This window comes from Macaca fascicularis, chromosome 7 (genome assembly GCF_037993035.2).
Source record: "Macaca fascicularis isolate 582-1 chromosome 7, T2T-MFA8v1.1".
Lineage (NCBI taxonomy): Eukaryota > Metazoa > Chordata > Mammalia > Primates > Cercopithecidae > Macaca > Macaca fascicularis.
Window position 1 is genome coordinate 87,789,114 of NC_088381.1, and position 22,967 is coordinate 87,812,080.

At 38.4% G+C, this 22,967-nt stretch overlaps 2 protein-coding genes across 2 annotated transcripts; both read left to right on the top strand.

Annotated features, from left to right (window-relative positions):
* The first annotated feature begins 4,669 nt into the window (after positions 1 to 4,669).
* LOC102135592 (olfactory receptor 11G2) lies at positions 4,670 to 5,778 on the top strand. Its single transcript, XM_005560661.3, has one exon. It carries the CDS (start codon positions 4,685 to 4,687, stop codon positions 5,618 to 5,620), a length of 936 nt encoding a protein of 311 aa, XP_005560718.3. The 5' UTR covers positions 4,670 to 4,684; the 3' UTR covers positions 5,621 to 5,778.
* Positions 5,779 to 16,634: 10,856 nt separating this feature from the next.
* On the top strand, positions 16,635 to 17,597 carry LOC102141501 (olfactory receptor 11H4-like). Its single transcript, XM_005562457.3, has one exon. It carries the CDS (start codon positions 16,635 to 16,637, stop codon positions 17,595 to 17,597), a length of 963 nt encoding a protein of 320 aa, XP_005562514.3.
* The last annotated feature ends 5,370 nt before the right edge of the window (positions 17,598 to 22,967 follow it).

Sequence of the window (22,967 nt, forward strand, 5' to 3'; positions counted from 1 at the left end):
TCTCTATATATAGACAATCATTTGTAACAAATATTTGAGAAATACCTACTATCTTCCACAGACTGTGCGGGGCACTGGCAATAAAGAGTGAACTTGAAGGACAAGAGCAAAAAACCTGAGTCCTGAAAGTACCCAGCTGTTTGTAGAAACTGAAAGAAGGCCAGTATTATATTGCTGAAGTATTGAGGAGGAAGGGTGTACATGTTAAGTGTGTGCATACCTGTGTATAGAAAGGAGACAAGTCAGAGAGGCAAATTCCAATGGTTTTGGAAATATAATTTAGCTGAAAGTTGGCCCAGAGGTCGGAGTTAGCTCAGCAGAACAGACCGATTCCAGCTGTTGACCTTTAGAAGTCCCCTCTGTTTATTTTTTGTTTTGTTTCTTGTTGTTCTGTTTTTTTGTTTTGGAGTTTCTTTTTGAGGCAGACTCTCCCTTCATTGACAAGGCTAGAGTGCAGTGGTGCAATCTCATTTCACTGCTGCCTCTGTTTCCTGGGTTCAAGCAATTCTTGTCCCTCAGCCTCCCAAGTAACTGGGATTACAGGTGTGTGCCACCAAACCTGGATGATTTGTGTCTTTTTAGTAGAGACAGAGGTTTAACCATGTTGGTCAGACTGGTCTTGAACTGCTGAGCTCAAGTGATCCGCCCACCTCAGCCTCCCAAAACACTGGGATTACAGTCTCCCCTCTGTTTCTAACAAAGGCATTTGCCTCACCAAGGAGCTTCCATTGTTCCACAGTCAAATGGATGTTCCTTGCTCTGTTTTCCCTATAAATGTGTACAGTAGGAGTTAGCCAACTATAGCCAGTGTGCCAAATCTGGCCTGCTGCCTATTTTTGTAGGGCCAGCAAGTTAACAATTGATTTTACATTTTTAATATAAGTTTTAAAATTGATGGAAGGTAAGATTTTGTGACACATGAAAATTATATGAAATTCACATTTCAGTGGACATAATAGTTTTATTGCAACATAGGCACATACATTCACTTACGTACTATCTATGGTTGCATTTGCAGTACAACAGCAGAGCTGAGCAGTTTTGACAGAAGCTATACAGCCCACAAGACTAAACTATTTAAGAAAATGTTTGCCAACCCTGGTATAAGTATCACAGAGATAGAATCCCTTGGTACGGAAATGTTGGCTAGTGTGTGTGTAGTCCAAATATGTACACCCCTCAGTGGGACCAGGAAAGCCCAGGGAATGATGTACACTCTGTTACCCTCTGCTTGCTAGTGTTTACTCCAGTGAATCCTTATTTTATATTTGCAGTGCTTGTGTTAGTGGAGCATATTTGCGCCCCCTTTGAACAACAGAGTGTGCGTTGGTGTGTATGAGAAAGTTTGAGTAAGAGAATCATGAGATGATGTTGGAAATGTTAAGAAGGGTCAAATCAAAGATCACAGTTTGAAAGTTTGATTTTATTCCAAGAGCATTGGGAAACTAATTGAATCTATGTGCAAGGAAAGAAACTGGTCTGATTTTCTGCTTTTAAGGAGTCACTCTGGCTGTGGCCTGGAAAACAAGTGGCAGACGAGCAAGAGTGGAAACAGGAAGCCAGTTAGAACAGCATCACGTGGTCCAGGGGAAAAGATGATGGCTTGAACTAGGATGTTGGCAGTGGAGATGGGGAGAAGTGAGCAGACATGACACTTATTTTTGAGACAAAACTAAAAGGAATTATTTCTGAACGAGATGTGAGGAATTATTTGTGAACAAGATGTGAGGAAAAGGAGATACTACACTGAAATAAATTCCATCAGAAAAAAAAAAAGTGATTAAACATTTAATCCAAGAAGTCAAATTATTAGACTGTTGAGCAGATGCTTGGTCCTAAAATAAAATTTCAGGAACACTAGCAAAATATCCTGGTCAAAAATACCTAAGCATTATTAGTAAGTGTTATTCTTAATTGATCATAATAAAATTATATTCCTCTGAATTAGTACTAGTCATATACATTTAATCTTTTTTAGAAAACATAAAGGACCTTCACACATCACAGCAGAATTCTTTTTTGTGTGTTTTGATTCATTAGTAATTCATTAGTTTTATTCATTAGCCATGGATGGCTCAAGTGAAGCTAATAACTTTTAAAACACCCTACAAAGGCAAAGGTGTGGCATAGAAATGACTAAATGCTTAATGTCCTTGATCATGGGTGAAAGTGGTGCAGAGTGACTTTATTTTAGAAAATCATTCAACCTGTCCACTATCTGCTTTCAATTCTCTTTATAAAAGATAAATATGCAGTCTTAGAAGTTTATTGGGCCCCTAAACAAATGACTTTAAAAGCAGAGAAGCAGAGAAGAAAAGAACTTACAGAAAATGAATGTTTATGGTGCAGTTACCAGAACCTATTCCACCCTACTCCCACCAAGAGCCAAATACATTAAATTCTTATTTCGATTATATATATTAAAACAGAGTCTGGCAGAACCTGTGGAGACTCTTTTGTCTCCAAGCATCCTCCATGTCATGGGAATTAGGGAATCCTGAGTTACAAATGACCTACAGGGTGTTTTAAAACCTTATGGGGCCAAGCGTGGCGGCTCACGTGTGTAATCCCAACCCTTTGGGAAGCCAAGGTGGGGCAGATCACTTGAGGTCGGGAGTTCGAGACCAGCCTGGCCAACATGGCGTGAAGCCCGTCTCTACTAAAAACACAAAAATTAGCCAGACATGGTGGTGTGCCCCTGTAATCCCAGCTACTAAGGAGGCTGAGGCACTTGAACCCTGGAGTGAAAGGTTGAGCCAAGATCATGCCACTGCAATCTAGACTGGGTAACAGCACAAGACTTTCTCTCAAAAAATAAATAAACAAATCAAGCAATCATTATGGATTGTGTTAAAATTACTCCCTCAGTTCATACCACCAACAATGAAATTGTATTCTTCCAACATAAACCTCTAAGTACCCACATCTATGATTGAGAAGGATATCAACTTGCTGCCGACATCTTTTGGTTTTGGTCTTGTAAGTTTTACAGAACTTAAATATTCTAGTAAGAAATTAGTAGACTCTGCAGGGGAGGAAAAAAATTTTTTCTCCTGTCCTTCTAGGTTCTTCAGCTGGGGCCTTTTAAGTAAGACTGACAAAACACAAATCAACAAGAGAAAAACAAACATAAGTTTATGAGCATATGCATCTTAAATACACACTGGAGCGCTGGGAGATGAGTAACTCAAAGGTGTGATTAGACGTTAGGCTTACATAGCATCTCAACTAAAGAATAATAATTTTTTAGGGAAGTGACAAGACAAATAAATAGAACTCTGCATTTCTAGGGTGGGATACTGGGGAAAATAATATTATGGGCAAACTAATGAAAGATACAGGTTAAAGTTGGTAAAATTGTTATATAGATTCCTCTGGTGCCATCTCCAGACTGAAAGCGTTTAGAGTTGTCTCTGGTAACTTTACCTTGTCCTTCCTGGTAGCGAGGGGAGGAAGGCCACCCTTGCAAAGTTATGTCCTGCCTCTATGCAAATAATAGACAGAGAAGTTTTCTTGTATTCTTAATTACCCTCAGCTGAAAATAATCTCATGCCAAAGTGGCATATTTGGGGGCAGCAGATTCTGCTACCTTAAAACTTCCTGGGTCCCTGTGCCAACTTCAAAAAGTAAAATGTGGATCTAACATAGAAAGAGGGACACAGACTTTCTTTAGTATGCTCATTTATGCACTTATTTAGAAAGGGCTCTAACTATTTCCAAGGCCTGAGTACATTAATGTTTAACAAAGATATTCTAATTCATTTAAAACAAATTAAAGGCATCATGCAGATATTCAGCCTTCAAAAGCCACTCTCCCTTGAGATGTTCCTAAGTGGTTACTGGGAGATGGACCAAAGCTTTAGTCTAATATCAGCTACAAATGAACTGTTATTTAGAATTCCATGTTATCAATTATATCCATAATTTGTATTATTGGAATAGAATTAATTATATCTTTATAGTCTAGGCAAATTTGTATATTCTTCAAGGCAAGCACAGACATGTTTCAGCATGGCCAGTTAATAATTCTTTCAGCCTGGTCTATTGAGGATGGCTAGGACTGCTGTCCTAACAAAAAAGAAACTAACAACAGCTAATTTCCTCTGACTGATTTGACTGTGTTACTCATGAAACAAGTGAATAATATTATAACGTTAATAAGTTAGCCATTTAGTTTAGACTAAGACCAGTGTCAAAAGTTATATAAAAGAAGTAATTCAGTTTTATAGGCCCATATTGCCTGGCTACAGTTTCACTCAGTCTCTGCCACAAAAAGCTGCAATGATTTCACCTTCTGAAAATGAAATTCCATTTCTGTAAGAATATACATAAATACGTATTCTGTTATATATTTATACAAAGGCTCTTGAAGGGGATTGTTGTAAATGTGAAAACTGCAAAGGCTTTACACCTGATAAAATGTATATGACAGCTTATCAATATTGGTCAAAAGTTTTCTTGAGCCTATGGTAAAAATGTGAATGCGAGCAAAGAATCAATCCAGATCAATATGTCGGTTTAAAAGAAAAAAAGTGACTATTGACATATCTGCATTCTTTTTTTTTATTTCAATAGCTCATAATACGCATTTCTTTCCCAAAATGATTAAAATATAAACCTGATTCCCCATCTATGTTTGCACTGTCATCCAGTAATTGCTGGTGCTTTTACAATTCACAGACACATGAAAATCTTCAACATCCCCAGCAATTCCAGCACCTTCACTGGCTTCATCCTCCTGGGCTTCCCTTGCCCCAGGGAAGGACAGATCCTCCTCTTTGTGCTCTTCACTGTTGTATACCTCCTGACCCTCACGGGCAATGGTTCCATCATCTGTGCTGTGCACTGGGATCAGAGACTCCACATCCCCATGTACATCCTGCTCGCCAACTTCTCCTTCCTGGAGATCTGGTATGTCACCTCCACAGTCCCCAACATGCTGGCCAACTTCCTCTCTGACACCAAGGTCATCTCCTTCTCTGGGTGCTTCCTCCAGTTCTACTTTTTCTTCTCCTTGGGTTCTACAGAATGCTTTTTCCTGGCAGTTATGGCATTTGATCGATACCTTGCCATCTGCTGGCCTCTACGCTATCCAACCATTATGACCAGACATCTCTGCACCAATCTTGTGATCAATTGCTGGGTACTTGGTTTCATCTGGTTCTTGATTCCTATTGTCATCATCTCCCAAATGTCCTTCTGTGGACCTAGGATTATTGACCACTTCCTATGTGACCCAGCTCCTCTTCTAACACTCACTTGCAAAAAAGACCCTGTGATAGAACTTATCTTTTCTGCCTTATGTCCTCTGCCTGTCTTTGTGCTCTTTCTGTTCATCATGGGGTCCTATGCTCTGGTCCTGAGAGCTGTGTTGACAGTCCCTTCAGCAGCTGGGAGAAGAAAGGCTTTCTCCACCTGTGGGTCTCACCTGACTGTGGTTTCAATGTTCTACGGCTCAGTGATAGTCATGTATGGGAGCCCACCATCTAAGAATGAAGCTGGAAAGCAGAAGATTGTGACTCTGTTTTATTCTGTTGTTACCCCACTCGTTAACCCTGTGATATATAGTCTTAGGAACAAAGATATGAAAAAATCTCTGAAGAAATTATGGGGAACATAAAATGTTAATCAAAAAGATCCTTGCGTAATTAATCTTGTCTTTAATTTGGGGGGACTAAAAAAAACTGGTCTTATACAGTTAATTTTTCATCTTACTATTGGCCAAAGCTAAAACACCTGTGAGCATGTTTCTGTTATTTCTCCTTTCAGACCATGATTATTTGCCCAGTTGTGTAGCATGCCTCAGTGTTTTTTAATTGACTGGTGGGCATTTTTTTAAAAAAACTATAAAGACAATATGTGCATTAATGAAGGTTAAGTGTTGTTCTAGCAAGTAGATGGAGGAGAGGCAGATCACATTGATTCTATTCAAGCGCTACTTGTATGTGTTCTTAAAATGGTCTGTGCTTGTTTTAGCCTTTCTGAGACCTCGGGGCAAATCTGGACTGTTTAGAAGGCCCCTTCACTTCAGCTGATCCTAGCCTCCTATTTCAATGCTTCTTGAACCCCATGACTCCTGAAACTTCTGCTTTGCTCTCTAGACGCTCAGCTTTAGTTTCTGCTAGCTATTTTGAGGTCTCGCCATGTACACACAGCTTAGAAATCCAAAAATGCCTTGAAGGGGAATTGCATCATATTTTTAGCCTAGCTTCTGTGGTCCTCCCCTCTCCAGGAATTGTTTCGCAAACACTAGCAGCTTTGGCAACTGAAAACACCAAATTCTCTACCTTCTCAGTTCAGTGAAACTACTGCTTTCTGCTCAGGCTTTATTCCTCCTTTCTTCATACTCTCCCAACCCAGTAAATGGTCAAATATCCTCAGGGAAAAACACATGGTGAATGTGAAACTCACCTCCCTTTTCTTCCCTTCATCTTGGACTGTAGCCCATGAAGGCTTGCCTAAGCCAATTGCTCCGAGTGCCTTCAAATGGTTGTTTTATGTATTTTGTCCAGATTTTACTTTTGATAGAAATTACTTTGGGTTTAGTACAAGTTTTTCAGTCATGAACAGAAAGTTTTTTCTACTCTAGCTAGATTCCATACATTCTCACTTCTTCCTTCACTTTCAGAAGATGATCATGTAGCATGTGTGTTCAAAAGCCCTCAAATCAGAGGGACAGGTGGATATAGAGGCTGGCATAAACACAAATCTGGGATGCACACCTGCTTTTCTTTTCATTGCAACCAGCAAACAATCCCTGAGGACTCTTCACCTGCAAGAAGCAGGGGAAAGGTTACCTATGGTAAAATAAATGATAAAACCGGGACCACAGATTTAGGCCTTCTTTTAATGGAAGGCATCCAGCAATTGTAGGTCAGGAAAATAGTTACCCAGAATTTGTATTAGAAGTTTGGGCTAGTTCTCCTTGAACTTTCCCCTAGGCCTGGAGTGAAAGGTCATGCTGTGATTGAAGTGTCTCCACTAATCCAAATACCTGTTTTTCAGGTTAAATAAATAGGAATTGGGAATCAGGGAGCAATTTGCTAAGGATAATGACTTTAACAATTACAAAAAAAAAAAAAAAAAAAGTTCCTCTTCACCTCCCTTTTAACTAGCCCAAGTTCCCTTTTCTTTGAAAAGTAACCCTGAATTTCCCTTTAGGACTTCTCCCTTATTTGCCAGTCATATCACAATAAGTTTGTTTCCTTAATATAAATGAAACTCTGTAAAATAGTAAGAGAACAGAACAGCATCCCAGTAAGAAAATGAGCAAAACGATATAAATGAATAACATCCAGAAAAAGATTCTTAAACATAGAAAGGGCACTAACTAATTCATAAAAAGGCAAAAGTAGAATAAGCCTATAAACATATCTCACATTTTATCTATTAAATTGACAAAGATCAAAAAGTTTGATAACACATTTTAAGTCTGAGGATTGTGAAATGGGTTCTCTCACACTTAGCTGGTGGGCATATAAGTTTTACAAACACTATATAGGGTGACAAGGCAACCTCTATCAAAATTTAGAAGGCACATACCCATTAAAACAGCAACCCAACTTTTAAGATGTTTAGCCTACAGATATTTTTACACACATGGGAAATGTTTACTGCAGCATTGTTGTAATAGCAAAATATTGAGAAAAACATCAGTTCCCATTAATAGAAGACTAGTAAAATGAGCTATGGTGAGTTATACCATGGAATATTATGTCTTCAATTTATAAACTATGAAGCAGTTCCATATGCAATGATATACATGTCCAAGACATACTGTTAAATGAAAAAAGCAAAGTGAGTAGCAGAGCATATTATAGTTGCCTTCCAGGGAAATGTGTATATTTCCTGAAAGAGCTCCAAGAAACTGATAACAACGGTTGTTTCAGGCGGGAAGAATTTGGTGTCTAAGGAACAAGAGAGTAAAGGAGACTTTTTTTTTTTCGTAACTCCTTTTGTGCTTTCAAATTCTTTATCATGTGCCTGTGCCTGTATTATTTATTGCAAAAATAAATAATAAAACATATTTTGTCAAATTTTTTTATTTCCATAGGTTATTGGGGAACAGGTGGTGTTTGGCTATATGAGTAAGTTCTTTAGTTAAACAAAGAACAATTCTTTTTTTGTTTTTGAGACAGAGTTTCACTCTTGTTGCCCAGGCTGGAGTGCAATGGCACCATCTCAGCTCACTGCAACCTCCGCCTCCCGTGTTCAAATGAGTCTCCTGTCTCAGCCTCCTGAGTAGCTGGGATTACAGGCACCCGCCACTATGCCCAGCTAATTTTTGGTATTTTTAGTAGAGACGGGGTTTCACCACGTTGGCCAGGTTGGTCTCGAACTTCTGATCTCAGGTGATCCACCCACCTCGGCTTCCCAAAGTGCTGGGATTACAGGCCTGAGCCACTGCGCCCGGCCAACAAAGAACAATTTTCTAGGGGAAATTTCTGATCATTAGATTTGGAAAATCATTTTTTCCCACAATGCTAGGGTTCCTTAGGAGCCTGTTTATTGACAGAAATGTTGAAGCGGGGTCTTCAGAGCCCCTTAACATCATCTCACTCGGACAGTTTTGTACTTTAGAAAAAACCTGAGATAACATCTTCCTTATCTTAGGGCTTGTACAAATATACTGTTATAAAACTTTAACGAGTTTATCACAGTTTTATATTTAGACATCATCTCCCTTATTTTTCAATTATTGATTTTTATTGCCCTTGTTCAGCACCTACAATGTACCAAACATTGAGCCAGAAAATAAATTTGAGACAAAGGTATATAAGACACATTTTCTTCCCTCATAGGATTCACAGTCTTGTGATAGAGAAAATTGGAAGGTTTTCTTTTTGTTAAGTAGCAAAAGTTCACTGAGAGGGGACGGCCTAATTACCGTGGAAGCTCACGGGAAGCTGCACGTGTGTAAGTATGGAACTTGTGTGAAAGAGGCTGTAAGCACAGCATAGGCATTGTCTCTTTGCAAGTGCACCTCAGGTTACAGAATAGAAGTGCTTCTAGAAATTATCTTACACTATCATATAATCAACCACGCTAGTGGTTACTGCTAAGGTCCCAGAGACAAAGCAAATATGACTATAAAATATAACATAGGCTGGGCGTGGTGGCTCATGCCTATAATCCCAGCACTTTGGGAGGCCGAGGTGGTGGATCACCCAAGATCAGGAGTTTGTGCCTACCCTGGCCAACATGGTGAAACCCCGTCTCTACTAAAAATACAAAAAAAAAAGTAGCCGGGCATGGCGGTATATGCCTGTAATCCCAGCTACTTGGGAGGCTGAGGCAGGAGAATCGCTTGAACCCAGGAGGTGGATGTTCCAGTGAGCCGAGAGCGTGCCATTGCGCTCCAGCCTGGGCGACAAGAGTGAAACTTCATCTCAAAAAATAACAATAATAATAGTAATAAAATAAATTGAATACCAAAGAGAGATATTATTTAAAATGTTAAGTAAATATAGATTTTAGTAATGGAATGTTGCATTGCTTTGATCTACCATCTTGCTGTGATCAAATAAAAATACTAAATTTAAAAAAAAACTTAAAAACATTGCCAATCTGAAGACAGAATAGAAAATAGCTAAGTCTTTTTTTTTTATGAAAGCCTGAGAGGTGAGCACTAAGGCCATTCATGCTCAGAGAGTACTTGACTGTAGTTCAAATCCTTATGCTTCAGGACAATGCCTAGCTAAGGAGATGGAAACAGGAACCTGGTGCTGGAGAGGGGGAAAGTCATACAAAGCTGGTGCCCTAATGGTCTTCATCCTCAGGTAAGGATGAACCAGAGCTAGACCCGATGCCACTCAGAAGGGAATCAGTCATCCCTGGAAGTTTGTGGCCATGGGTTAGCTCTTGTTTGATTTTATACATGCCGTTTTCTTCAGTTTCCCCATTACACTGGCTGCAATCTATTCTTTTTTTTTTTTTTTTTTTTTTTTTTTTTTTTTTTTTTTTTGGTTCAAAGGTGTTAGGCTTTCTTTTTGCTGTTGTTGTTTGGGGTTTGGGAGTGTTTTTTTTAAACAGTGTCTCACCCTGTCACCCATGCTAGAGTACAGTGGTATGATCACAGCTAATTGCAGCCTTAACCTCTTGGGCTCAAGCAATCCTTTCACCTTAGCCTCTCAAGTAGCTGGGACCACAGGCACATGCCACCATGCCTGGCTAATTTTTTTTTTTTTTAAGAAATTGGGTCTCTCTATGTCGCCCAGGCTGTAGGTTTTCTATTAAAGACTCTGCCATCCTCTTTCCTTTATTTCATTTTATGAATGGACACAACTCAAAATATTTTAATCCTCCAGCCTAGACCATACGTTAAGTCACAAAACAGCCTTAATGATTTTGAAAGATTAAAATCATACCTATCTTTCTCAAATCACAATGGAATAAAACTGTAAATCAACAGCAAAAAGAAAACTAAAATCTTCACAAATATGTAGATGTTCAACAACACACTCTAAACCAAGCCATGAGTCAGAGAGGAAGTCACAAGGGAAATTATAAAGTATCTTGAGACAAATAAAAATGAAAACACAACATACCAAAATTTACAAGATGAAAAGAAAGCAGTGCTAAGAGAGAAGTTTATAGCTATAAAGGATTACATTATAAAAGAAGAAAAATCTCCACTCAAAAACCTAACTTTATACCATAAGAAACTAGAAAAAGAAGAGCAAACTAAATGCAAAGCTAGCAAATGGTAGGAAATAATGAAGATTACAGCAGGGATAAATGAAGTAGAAAATATAAAGCAGTAGAGAAAATGAACAAAATCAAAAGTTTGCTATTCAAAAAGATAAACGAAGTGGGCAAGACTTTAGCTAGAATAAGAAAAAAAGAAGACTCAACACAAATTAGAAATAAAGTGAGGACATTACAACTGATTTTCTAGAAATGAGGTTTTTATAACTTTTCCTAAGAACAAAAAGAAGTTATTTTGAATTCCACACAGACATCTCATCATCGCCTTTCAAAACATTCTTCTTGCCTTTGCTCTGGGGTCCAATTTGCCCTAAACTACATGAAAACTATGATGGAAGAAAGGATGCTATGCCAAGGACTCCTGAGGGAGTCATAAACCAGCCCAAGGGAAGACTGAAATCATCACATAATCTCCAAGATAAAACTTTAATTGCACCCCTGAATCGCAGTGACACTTACTTCTTCATTCACCTGCACCCTCTTTCTGAAATCTCTTCATGAGGTTCATATACCGCTGCTTTTGTGGCACTACTCTGCCACAAAAGTAATTCATATACAAAACTCACCTGTTGACCTTTCTCTGCTGGACAAGATAATTGGAAGGTCTGGGTGCCTGGAGGTGACTGAGGTCCTTGATGAAAATAACCACCCTGTCAATCAAGGCCCACAGCTCAAGGGCTAACCATAGGAGGAGTGTGCTTCTTTCCTCTGGCTATAACTATTGCCCAACAGAATTACCTATAAACGTTTCTTTTGAGCACTTCAGGAAAGGAGAAAAGGGAGTTTCAACAGTTATCTTTATATATCCTAGGATTCTTTGGATCAGGCTCCAGGTTTTGAGTCCACATAAGGCAAACAGAGGTATCAATGAGAAGGCACAGGCTCGGTTTGTATTCCTAGGACTGTCCGCACATAGCTCTATCATGAAGGGTAAGTAACTTCTTCCCCTGTCTAGGATTCACTTGACTTTTTCTAAGACATCTACACATGGATGCTAGCTCCAGTGAAATGCCTTTATAATATGAGCATATTTTTGCAAAATTTTTTGAGTTTCTAGACATGTGATTTCATGCACAGCATCTCCAGTATAGTGTTATAATGAACTGTTGACACCTGTGCCCAGCTACCCAGCTCTTCCTCAGCTGAACACTTCCTTCAATGTTCTTGCCTAATTATTTGCAAAGGAATGCCTCATTATTTGGAAATTTGATAAATTACATAATTTGGTATTAGAAGTCATGCTCAATAATTCACTTTCTACAATGCCCCTGATTAAATATAACTTATTCCCATTACTTTTATGCACATCCCAGGAAATGTAATGTCCTTCCTTTAATACTTTATCTTCTGCATTTTGAATTATTAACACTACTGTGCTTTTATGTCTTCTTTCTTTATGTCAGACCAACCAGAATATACCAGAATATTGTGCCAGAATATACAAGAAGGTCGAAAAAATAAATCTGAGCAACTAAAAGGAACTGTCCATAGCTTCACTATGAGATATATGGGAATTGAGTGACTTTTTAATCTAGTCATTTAGGTTCACTTAAATTCATTGGATGGGCACAGTGGCTCACGCCTATAATCCCAGTACTTCGAGGGGCCAAGGGTTTGTAGAGAAAGGTTCTTATCATGTTCCATAGGCTAGATACATGATGAGAACATGTCTCTACAAAACATTTAACAATTAACCTGGCATGGTGGCATACGTCTATCGTCCCAGCTACTCAGAAGGTTAAGGCAGTAGGATCGCTTGAGCTTGGGAGGTCAAGGCTGCAATGAACTATGATCCCACCACTGCACTCCAGCATGGGTGAGAGAGTAAGGCCCTGTCTCAAAAATAAATAAATAAAAATTTAAAATTAATTTATTGTTTTTCATTTAGGTTTTTAAATGATTCTGCTAAAAAATTATCCTAGTTACTTTGTAATTATATTTATTGGTAGTATTATTATGAACACTAACAGCTATGAGTGCTGCAGGTCCTAATATATTCCAGGAACTGCACTAGGCACTACAACATGTACTAGGAAACTGTACTTCAACTATGTTTTCCCAAAAGCTCAGCAAAACAGAAGGTAACTTGCCTACAGGCACATAGTATGCTGTACAGTATTTGAACCCAAGTCAATCTGACTTTATCATTTATTTTCTTTTAAGTCACTTATATAACAGGATTACTTTGTTAAGTATTACTGGAGTGAGTCAGTCAGTTGTGAACCTAATCCAACTGTGGTATGTCACCAGATAGACTGCTACAGTGAGTATTCTCTTCCTTCCTCACCAAACTATGTGCTTGCCTCCTAAAACTATGCTCCCAATTCTTCTTAAGGAGCAGCCCATTTTTCTTTCTAGTTCACATGTGTAGCTGCCGCATCCCACCACTGGACTATCCAACTTTATGTGGTAACATCCAGCATTTACAGTGATCTACCATGTGCACGAGACAGTGTTGAAAAACTTTGAGAAGGAAAATTGGCCGGGGTGGTGGTTCATGCCTGTAATCTCAGCACTTTGGGAGGCGGAGGTGGGTGGATCACTTGAGGTCAGGGGTTTGAGACCAGCCTGGCCAACATGGCAAAACCTCATCTCTACTGAAAATACAGAACTAGCCAGGCGTAGTGGTACATTCCTGTAATTCCAGCTACTCAGAAGGCTGAGGCAGGAGAATTGCTTGAACCCAGGAGACAGAGTTTGCAGTAAACCAAGACTGCGCCACCGCACTACAGCCTGGGTGAGGGAGTGAGACTCTGTCTCAAAAAAAATATGTGTGTGGGTGTGTGGAGATATATATATATATATATATATATATATATATATATATATATACTTTGAGAAGGAAAATCAACAGGATTTGGAGATTGACCGCATATGGGAGGTGATGGAATTAAAAGGTTCCTTCAGTGTTTCTCAAGTTTCTGGCTTTAGCAAATGCTAACTGGATTGGTGAATGAAGAGTGGAGCCATTCGCCAAGAAGCAAGTACAAAGTGGGAGCCCTTACAAAGAAAAAAAAATGGAATAAAGATAATACTGAGCAAAATGGTGATGACATGTTTGAAAATATAAATGACTAGAGAGACCAATATTTAGAGTGGATGCTCACAAATGACAGGGTCATGAGGCAAGGTAGAATTAGTGGATCACAAGGTTTAAATGTGATTTTGCTAAATGTGACCAAACTGACATGTTACACAAGACTGCCCAGTGATGTACGGACTGAGGACTCAGTGATGGCGACGTTCATAAACTCAGATTAGCTTTTTCGGTGACAGGCTTGGCAAGTCTGAAAGTCACCCAACCATTAATTTATTCAACAAGTGCCTACTGTGTACCAGAAGCTGAGTTATCTGAGAAATGAAAGATAAATTAAACATCATTTGTGAATTATAGACATTTTCAGTCTGTAGGGTAACATGAAACCATATGATTTGGTCGTTATGGTGCACGCTGTAGTAGAAAAATATATAACATGCTATGTAAATATTAAACAGGAAATTTATCTTATATGTTACAGAGTTTTGTCTTGCTGACTTTAACATATGATAGGTATCAAAAGGATATCTAAAATCATCATCAAAATCTAAGACATCCGATATTGACAAGTGTAATTATTAATTTTTTAAATCTTGATAAGCTCAGGCTTTATGGGTCAAACGATACTGAGATATATGTCCAAGAGTATTCGTCACAGTGGTGATTATAATAGAAAACATTGATAACAATCTAAATCTATCATTAGAGGGTTGATTGAATCTATAGACAAGAAGAACAATGAAGCCATTGAGTTGATGATTCAGAGCTCTATTTTTGACACGGAAAAAAGACAAATATATTAAGTTTAAAAACAAATTGTAAAACAGTTAATTTTGAAAAATTCCATTTTAATTATAAAGAAGAGAAGAGCACACTCCTCCAAAGAGTTAAAATTTGTTTTCTCTGGGAGGTAGAATTTTTTTTTATCTTTTTCTATATCTTTTATGTTTATAATTATAAAAAACAATTACAGTATTTTGGTAAATTTTGAACAGTGTAGCATTAATAAATTTAAACAACAAGACATAAGCATTTTAGATCATTTGAAATGCATTGAAAAACTTAACGTTAATAAATATCCTCACATTTGGAGAAGGCTTATTGAATATTTTTTACATATATATTTTCTTTCATCACCAAATGAAAGAAAATATCATTTGTCTTCAGCAAGAATTTGCCATTAGCAACATTTAGAGCTATGTTTATTTATGTTTGACTTTTTAAATTAACAAATAAAAATTGTATATATTTATTATGTGTAACATGTTGTTTTGAAATATATATACATTGTATAATGGCTACCTCCAGCTAATGAACATATGCATTTTCTCATATATTTACCACTTTTTTGTGGTGAGAACATTTAAAATCTACTCTCTTAGCAATTTTCAAGAAAAAAATAATTATTAACTATAGTTATCCATGTTATACAATAGAGCTCTTGAACTTATTTCTTCTATCTAACTGAAGTTTTGTATCCTTTGACCAACATCTCCCCAACCTCCCAGTCCCTGTAACCGCCATTTTACTCTCTGCTGCTATAAATTCAACTTTTCTGGAGTCCACATATACATATAAGTGAAATCATGCAGTATTTGTCTTCCTGAGGCTGGCTTTTTTCACTTAGTACCATGTCCCTGGGTTCATCCATGTTGCCACAAATGACAGGATATCCTTCTTTTTTAAAATCTGAAGAGTATTCCATTGTGTGTATATGCCACACTTTCTTTACCTATTCATTCTGTTTGACTTTTGATCACTGACCTTCCAAACTTATCTAGATTCTGAGTTTCTTGTAGGTGGACAGTAGAGATTACAGTTGAGATGTTGAAACCTACAATCTATAACAAGTACAAGAATGAATTCTTGTAGCAGAACAATATATTGTAACAAATTGTTTATTTTAATGAGAGATTTATGTTTAAATGATTCAAAACACTGCATTTGTTTACAGTAGTAGAAATTCTATTTACAGGGAAGTTTAAAAGTGTGAAGTAAACTCAAGGAACAATCTCAGGTAACTATTAATTCTCTACTCTCCAGAAAAATATTGCCATGATATTTTCTCTTGGATTCTATGCTTAGACTTAAAATTCACTAATACAGAGTGAATAATGGTCACTTATAGCTCTCAAGTATCTGAGAAGTATGTCAAGTATTTTCCACCTTGGGAAAGATGTCAGAAAAAGCAGTTATTTTACTCCTAATTCTTGGTTTAAAAATTAAGTCAAACTAACAGCTGTTCTATTAGAAATAATTAACTATGGGTGGGAAAAAGAAATACAAATGGCCACTTTGCTGGCTTTCATAGAGGATAATGGTTCTGAGCTTTCACAATTTCAAAGGGAAGGGAGATTTCTCAAAAATCACCCACTGATGAAAAATATCCAAATAATGTATATTCTATTGTTATAAGCCTAATTTTAAAGACACTTGGGGCCAGGCACAATGGCTCACTCCTGTAGTCCCAGCACTTTGGGAGGCCGAGGTGGGTGGATCACCTGAGGTCAGGAGTTCGAGACAAGCTTGACCAACATGGAGAAACCGCATCTCTACTAAAAATACAAAAGTAGTCGGGCATGGTGGTGCATGCTTGTAATCCCACCTACTCGGGAGGCTGAGGCAGGAGAATCGCTTGAACCCAGGAGGCGGAGGTTGTGGTGAGCTGAGATCATGCCATTGCACTCCAGCATGGGCAGCAAGAGCGAAACTCCATCTCAAAAAAAAAAAAGAAAGAAATTTGGGATCATTAGCATTGTTGATTTGTAGCTTCTGAATAAAAGTTAGGAGTCAGTGGATGGGTTGTTGCAAACTAATTGCCAAATAGCCAACATATATAGCTAGCATAGATTCCCTACGAGTTTTTCAGAAAACAAAACTATTTGTATAAATGGTGTTTTCTGTCGTCTCTACAGCCCTGGAATTCATAAACAATTCAGAGACAAGCACTGTGACGGAATTTGTTCTCCTTGGCTTTCCTGGTTGTCAGGAGATGCAAAGTTTCCTCTTCTCACTGTTCTTTGTGATCTATGTATTTACCATAATAGGAAACGGGACCATTGTCTTTGCTGTGAGATTGGACAAACGGCTTCATACCCCAATGTATATTCTCCTAGGGAAGTTTGCTTTCCTTGAAATCTTATACGTTACCTCCACTGTACCCAACATGCTAGTCAACTTCCTCTCAGAGAGAAAAACCATCTCTTTTGTTGGCTGTTTCCTCCAATTCTACTTTTTTACTTCCCTTGGTACAACAGAAGCATACTTCCTCTGCATCATGGCATATGATCGGTACCTTGCTATCTGCCGCCCATTGCACTACCCAACCATCATGACCCCACAACTCTGTTACATATTGATGTCTTTTTGCTGGGTGTTTGGATTCCTCAGTTACTCTGTCTCCACTGTGCAACTGTCTCAATTGCCTTTCTGTGGGCCCAACATCATCAATCACTTTTTGTGTGACATGGACCCATTGATGGCTCTGTCCTGTGCCCCAGCTCCTATCACTGAGATCGTCTTCTATATCCTGAGCTCCCTCATTATCATTCTCACTCTTCTGTACATCTGTGGCTCCTATATGCTTTTACTGATAGCTGTATTAAAAGTCCCTTCAGCAGCTGGCCGGCAGAAGGCCTTTTCCACCTGCGGATCTCATCTGACAGTAGTGTGTTTATTCTTTGGGGCTCTATTGGCAATGTATGTGAGCCCCACAACTGATAACCCAGCTGCAATTCAGAAGATTATAACTTTGTTCTATTCTGTGGTGACCCCCTTCTTAAACCCCCTGATTTACAGCTTACGAAACAAGGAGATGAAGGCTGCATTGAAGAAAGTCCTGAGGATAGAATGAGAACAAGGTCATCTACCTGAGACCAAGCAAACCATTGCTCAGACATAAAACATTAACTAAGAAAGACCTGATTTTCTGATTCTACTTCTCCAATACACACTTTAAAGAAGATATTTTCTCAGTGAGGTCTCTCATTGTTTTGTTTCTTAACTAACCTGGCAGAGCTAAATCATACTTGATTCATATTACATTCCAAATGAAACAATCATATTTTCAACATGGGTGACTCCAATAGATGATATTTGAGGGTATTTTATATGTCCTATTTCATACTGTATAGTTTTGATTATTGGAGATGGGGTGGAAGACAGAAGAGCAGTTATACTTAAGGTATTTCCTAAGACTGTGCAATATTTTTAAAGTGAATAAAGAATCAAATTTAAATGCCTAATGAATACAGAACTAAAGGATTTAGTAACAGAACAATTTTCTTGCCCCCTTGGCTCTTGATGGTTGAGAGTCTTACAGGCAAGGGACAGACTGAAAGTTTAATGCTTATGTAAGCAGCATATGTTTTAGCATCACATAAAATAGTAAAATATTGGGAGGCCGAGACGGGTGGATCACGAGGTCAGGAGATCGAGACCATCCTGGCTAACACGGTGAAACCCTGTCTCTACTAAAAAATACAAAAAACTAGCCGGGCGAGGTGGCGGGCGCCTGTAGTCCCAGCTACTTGGGAGGCTGAGGCAGGAGAATGGCGTAAACTGGGGAGGCGGAGCTTGCAGTGAGCTGAGATCTGGCCACTGCACTCCAGCCTGGGGGACAGAGTGAGACTCCGTCTCAAAAAAAAAAAAAAAATAGTAAAATAGTGGTCATTCTTTCATTCAACAAATATTAATTGAATACCTCTTATGTTCCAGGCACTAGATATATATTATGACCAAAAGAATCAAAACCACTATCCAACTGGCATTTACACTCTCGTAAGGGAGAGACAGACGATAAAAAAATAAGTAAAATATATAGCATATCAGAGAGTAATAAGTGCTATGCAAAAAGGGCAAAGAGGGCAGGAAATGTGGAAGAAAGAAAAGAGCTGCCATTGTTAAACAGGATGATCAGGGAGGCTACACTGAGAAGGCAACATTTAAGCAAATGCTTGAAGTAGATGAGGGAATGAGCCATGTAGACAGTGAGAGAAGAGCATTCCAAAGAGAGGGAAGCAAATTATCTTTAAGATCTGGAGGCAGGATTGTATCCAAGTAGCAGCAAGGAGGTTGGTTTGACTGGAGTAAAGAATTTAAGGTGGGGAACAGCGGCTCACGCCTGCAATCCCAGCACTTTGGGAGGCCGAGGAGGCTAGATCATGAGGTCAGGAATTCGAGACCAGCCTGGCCAATATGGTGCAACCTTGTCCCTACTAAAGATACAAAAATTAGCTGGGTGTGGTGGCATGAGCCTGTAATCCCAGCTATTCAGGCGGCTGAGGCGAATGGTGTGAACCCAGGAGGTAGAGTTTGCAGTGAGCCGAGATAGCACCACCACACTCCAGCCTGGACGACAGAGCGGGACTCCATCTCAAAAAAAAAAAAGAAAAAATTTAAGGGGAAGAGTATTAGAGATGAAGTCAGGGAGTGAACAGCGTTCCAAATTCTGTGGGACCTTGTAAACTATAGTAATAACTTTTTTAAAAATTATAAATTGACAAATTAGAGTTGTTCCCCATATGTATGGGGAACAAAGCGATATTATGATTTATGAATATAATGCAGAAAAATTGAATCAGCTATCATATCCATAACCTCAAATATTTTCTGTAGTAAGAATATTTGAAATCTACAGCCAGGCACAGTGGTTCATGCCTGTAATCCCAGCACTTTGGGAGGTCAAGGCAGGCAGATTACCTGAGGCCAGAAGTTCAAGACTAGCCTGGCCAACATGGTGCAACCCCCTCCCTACTAAAAATACAAATATTAGTTGGGCATGGTGGTACGCACCTGTAATCCCAGCTACACAGGAAGCTGAGGCACAAGGATCAGTTGAACTTGGGAGGCAGAGGTTGCAGTGAGCCAAGATTGTGCCACTGTACTCCAGCCTGGGTGACAGAGTAAAACTGTGTCTCAAAAAAAAAAAAAAAAAAAAAAAAAAAAAAAAAAAGAATATTTCAAATTTATTATCTTAGCAATTTAAAAATGTATAACACATTATCATTTACAATGTTTACCACCCTCGGCAATATATTGCCCAAAAAAAACACCACAATTCCTCCTACCAGAGGTTTTGCACCCTTTGCCCATCATTGCCTCACCATTACCCACACCCCACTTCCCACAGCTTTTGGTAACCACCATTCTACTGTCCTGCTTCCTTGAGTTTTAAATTTGGGGATTCCACAAATAAGTGAGAACATGTGGTATATTTGTCTTTCTAGGCTTGCCCTATTTCACTTAGCGTAATGTCCTCCAGTTCCATCCATGTTGTCACAAATGACAAAATTCCCCTCTTTTTAAGGCTGAATCGTATTCCATTGGGTACATACACCACATCTTCTTTATCCATTTATCTATTGATGGACATTTAGGTTGATTCCGTAACTCAGCTATTGTGAATAAGGCTGCAAGGGACATAGGAGAGCAGACATCTCTTTGACATATTGCTTTCAAATCTTTTAGGTAAATACCCAAACTGGGATTGCTGGATCATATAGTAATTCTATTTTAGTTTTCTGAGGAAGCTCCAGACAGTTTTTCATAATGACAGTACTAACTGACATTCTCACCAACTGTGTGCAAGGGCTCTCTTTTCTTCACATTCTCATCAACACCTGTTATCTTTTGTCTTTTATTATAACAGTCATTCTGATAGCTGTGAGGTGAAATCTCATTGTGGTTTCACTTTGCATTTTCCTAGTTATTAGTGATGTTGAGCAATTTTCATATACCTGTTGGCCATTTGTAGGTCTTTTTTTTTTTTTTTTTTTTTGAGAAATGTCTATTCAGGGCCACTGCCCATTTTTTAATCTGATTATTTGTTTTCTTTCTATAGAGTTGCTTGAGTTCCTTATGGATTTGGATATTAACCCCTATCAGATGTATGGCCTCAAATACTTTCTCCCAGTCTGTAGTTATCTCTTCATTCTATCAATTGTTTCCTTTGCAGATTAGAGCTATACTGACATGATCCTATTTGTCTATTTTTGCTTTTGTTGTCTGTGTTTTGAGGTCAAATCTATACAATCATTGCCCAAACCAATATTGGGTAGTGTTTCCCCTATGTTTCCTTCTCATTGCTTAGAGTTTCCGGTCTTATGTCCAAGTCTTTAATCCATTTTGAGTTGATTTTTGTATATAGAGTGAAATAAGGATCCAATTTCATTCTTATACATATGAATGTACAGTTTTCCCAATACCATTATTAAAGAGACTGTCCTCTTCCCAATGTGTATTTTTGACACCTTTGTCAGAAATCAATTGACTATGCATAGGTTCACTTCTGAGCTCTATTCTTTTCCATTGGTTGATGAGTCATTTTTTTACACTAATTTTAATTGACATGCTATTTTAATTACTATTAGTTTGTAGTATAGTTTGAAATCAGTGTGATGCCTCAGCTTTGTTCTTTCTGTTCATAACTGCCTTGGCTATTTGAGGGATTTTGTGATTCCACATGGATTTTAGGGCTGTGTTTTCTATTTCTCTGAAGGCTGTCATTGGTATGACAGGAATTAATAGGGATTACATTGACTCTGGAAATCACATTGGGTAGTCTGGACATTTTAACAATATTAATGCTTTTAATTCATGAACACAAGATATATTTCTATTTATTTGTGTCTTCTTCAATTTATTTTATTCATGTTTTATATGTAATTTTGCATGAGATGAGAAGCATTTGGGAGGTTTTGAGCAGGGAAGTAACTTACTCTTATTTACATTATAAAAGAATTATCCCCCTGACTGTTTTGTTGGCAATACACTAGAAAGAGAAATGGGCATTTTAAAACTCTTCTTTCTAATTGTCAAATTTAGAAATTTTTTGTATTTTTTTATTTTTTTCGAGACAGGGTCTCATTCTGACACCCAGGCTGGAACACAGTGATGCAGTCACAGCTAACTACAGCCTCAACCTCCCCAGGCTCACATGATCCAACTCAGCTGTCCGAGTAACTGGGACTACAGGCATGTTCCTCCATGCCCAATAAATTTTTGTATTTCTTTTTTTTTTTTTTTTTGGGACAGAGCTTCACCATGTTGGCTAGGCTATTCTAGAACTCCTGGACTCAAGTGATCCTCCTGCCTCAGCTTCCCAAAGGCTGGGATTACAGATGCGCACCACTGCTCCCCACTCATTTCTTTTTATTTTTTTTTTTATTTTTTTATTTTATTTTATTTTTTTTTTGAGACGGAGTCTCGCTCTGTCGCCCAGGCTGGAGTGCAGTGGCCGGGTCTCAGCTCACTGCAAGCTCCGCCTCCCGGGTTCACGCCATTCTCCTGCCTCAGCCTCCCGAGTAGCTGGGACTACAGGCGCCCGCCACCTCGCCCAGCTAGTTTTTTGTATTTTTAGTAGAGACGGGGTTTCACCATGTTAGCCAGGATGGTCTCGATCTCCTGACCTTGTGATCCGCCCGTCTCGGCCTCCCAAAGTGCTGGGATTACAAGCTTGAGCCACCGCGCCCGGCCCACTCATTTCTTTTTAAATGAGTTCTTTTTAAACTCATTTCTATTACAGATACAAAATAGATTTGTATCTGTAATCTATTTGAGGATATATATATGGGGAGGGGAAAAGAATCCTCTAGTTGCCCCAGAGGAATAGGAAGTCCTCTGGACCCTAAGAAATTCTAATTCTGGAGTAGTTCCATGACATTAATTAAGAGACAATGCTTCTGAGGCTCTTTAATGACACTTAATCATAATTATAATTATATAGACATTTATAAAACATTTTCAAGTCTATTATCTCATTTAATCTTCATATTAGCCCTATGAGTTACACACGGAGGGTGTAACACACGGAGGCTTTAATAATTGAGGAAATTAGAGCACACCAAGCTCTTACAGCTAATAAGTGAAAATATTCAAACTAAGACTCATACTTTCTATGTCATGATTTTCTTTATATTTTCTCACCACCTTCTGTTTAAGTTCAACTCTGTTCCTACCCAAGTGCTCCCTTTTTTTTAACCCAGGTCACCTCATTTCCTACAATGCCTGGATAATCTTCTCCACCATTTTCTGCCTATCCCAGACTTCTCTCAAAAGCTCCTCTAGATGTTTAATCTAGTAATGCTTTTCTAGATACCTAACTCTTAGCCTGACATACAAATCACTTGTAACTTAGTTCCATGGGCCAATTATCCCTTCAAATATCATTCTTTACCTTGTATCCCAAACATGTTTAATTAATTCCCAGTTCTACTGAAATCCC

What these genes read in the sequence shown, in the direction of transcription:
- LOC102135592 (XM_005560661.3), top strand. Translation starts at nt 4,685, where the DNA reads ATGAAAATCTTCAACATCCCCAGCAATTCCAGCACCTTCACTGGCTTC.
- LOC102141501 (XM_005562457.3), top strand. Translation starts at nt 16,635, where the DNA reads ATGGTGTTTTCTGTCGTCTCTACAGCCCTGGAATTCATAAACAATTCA.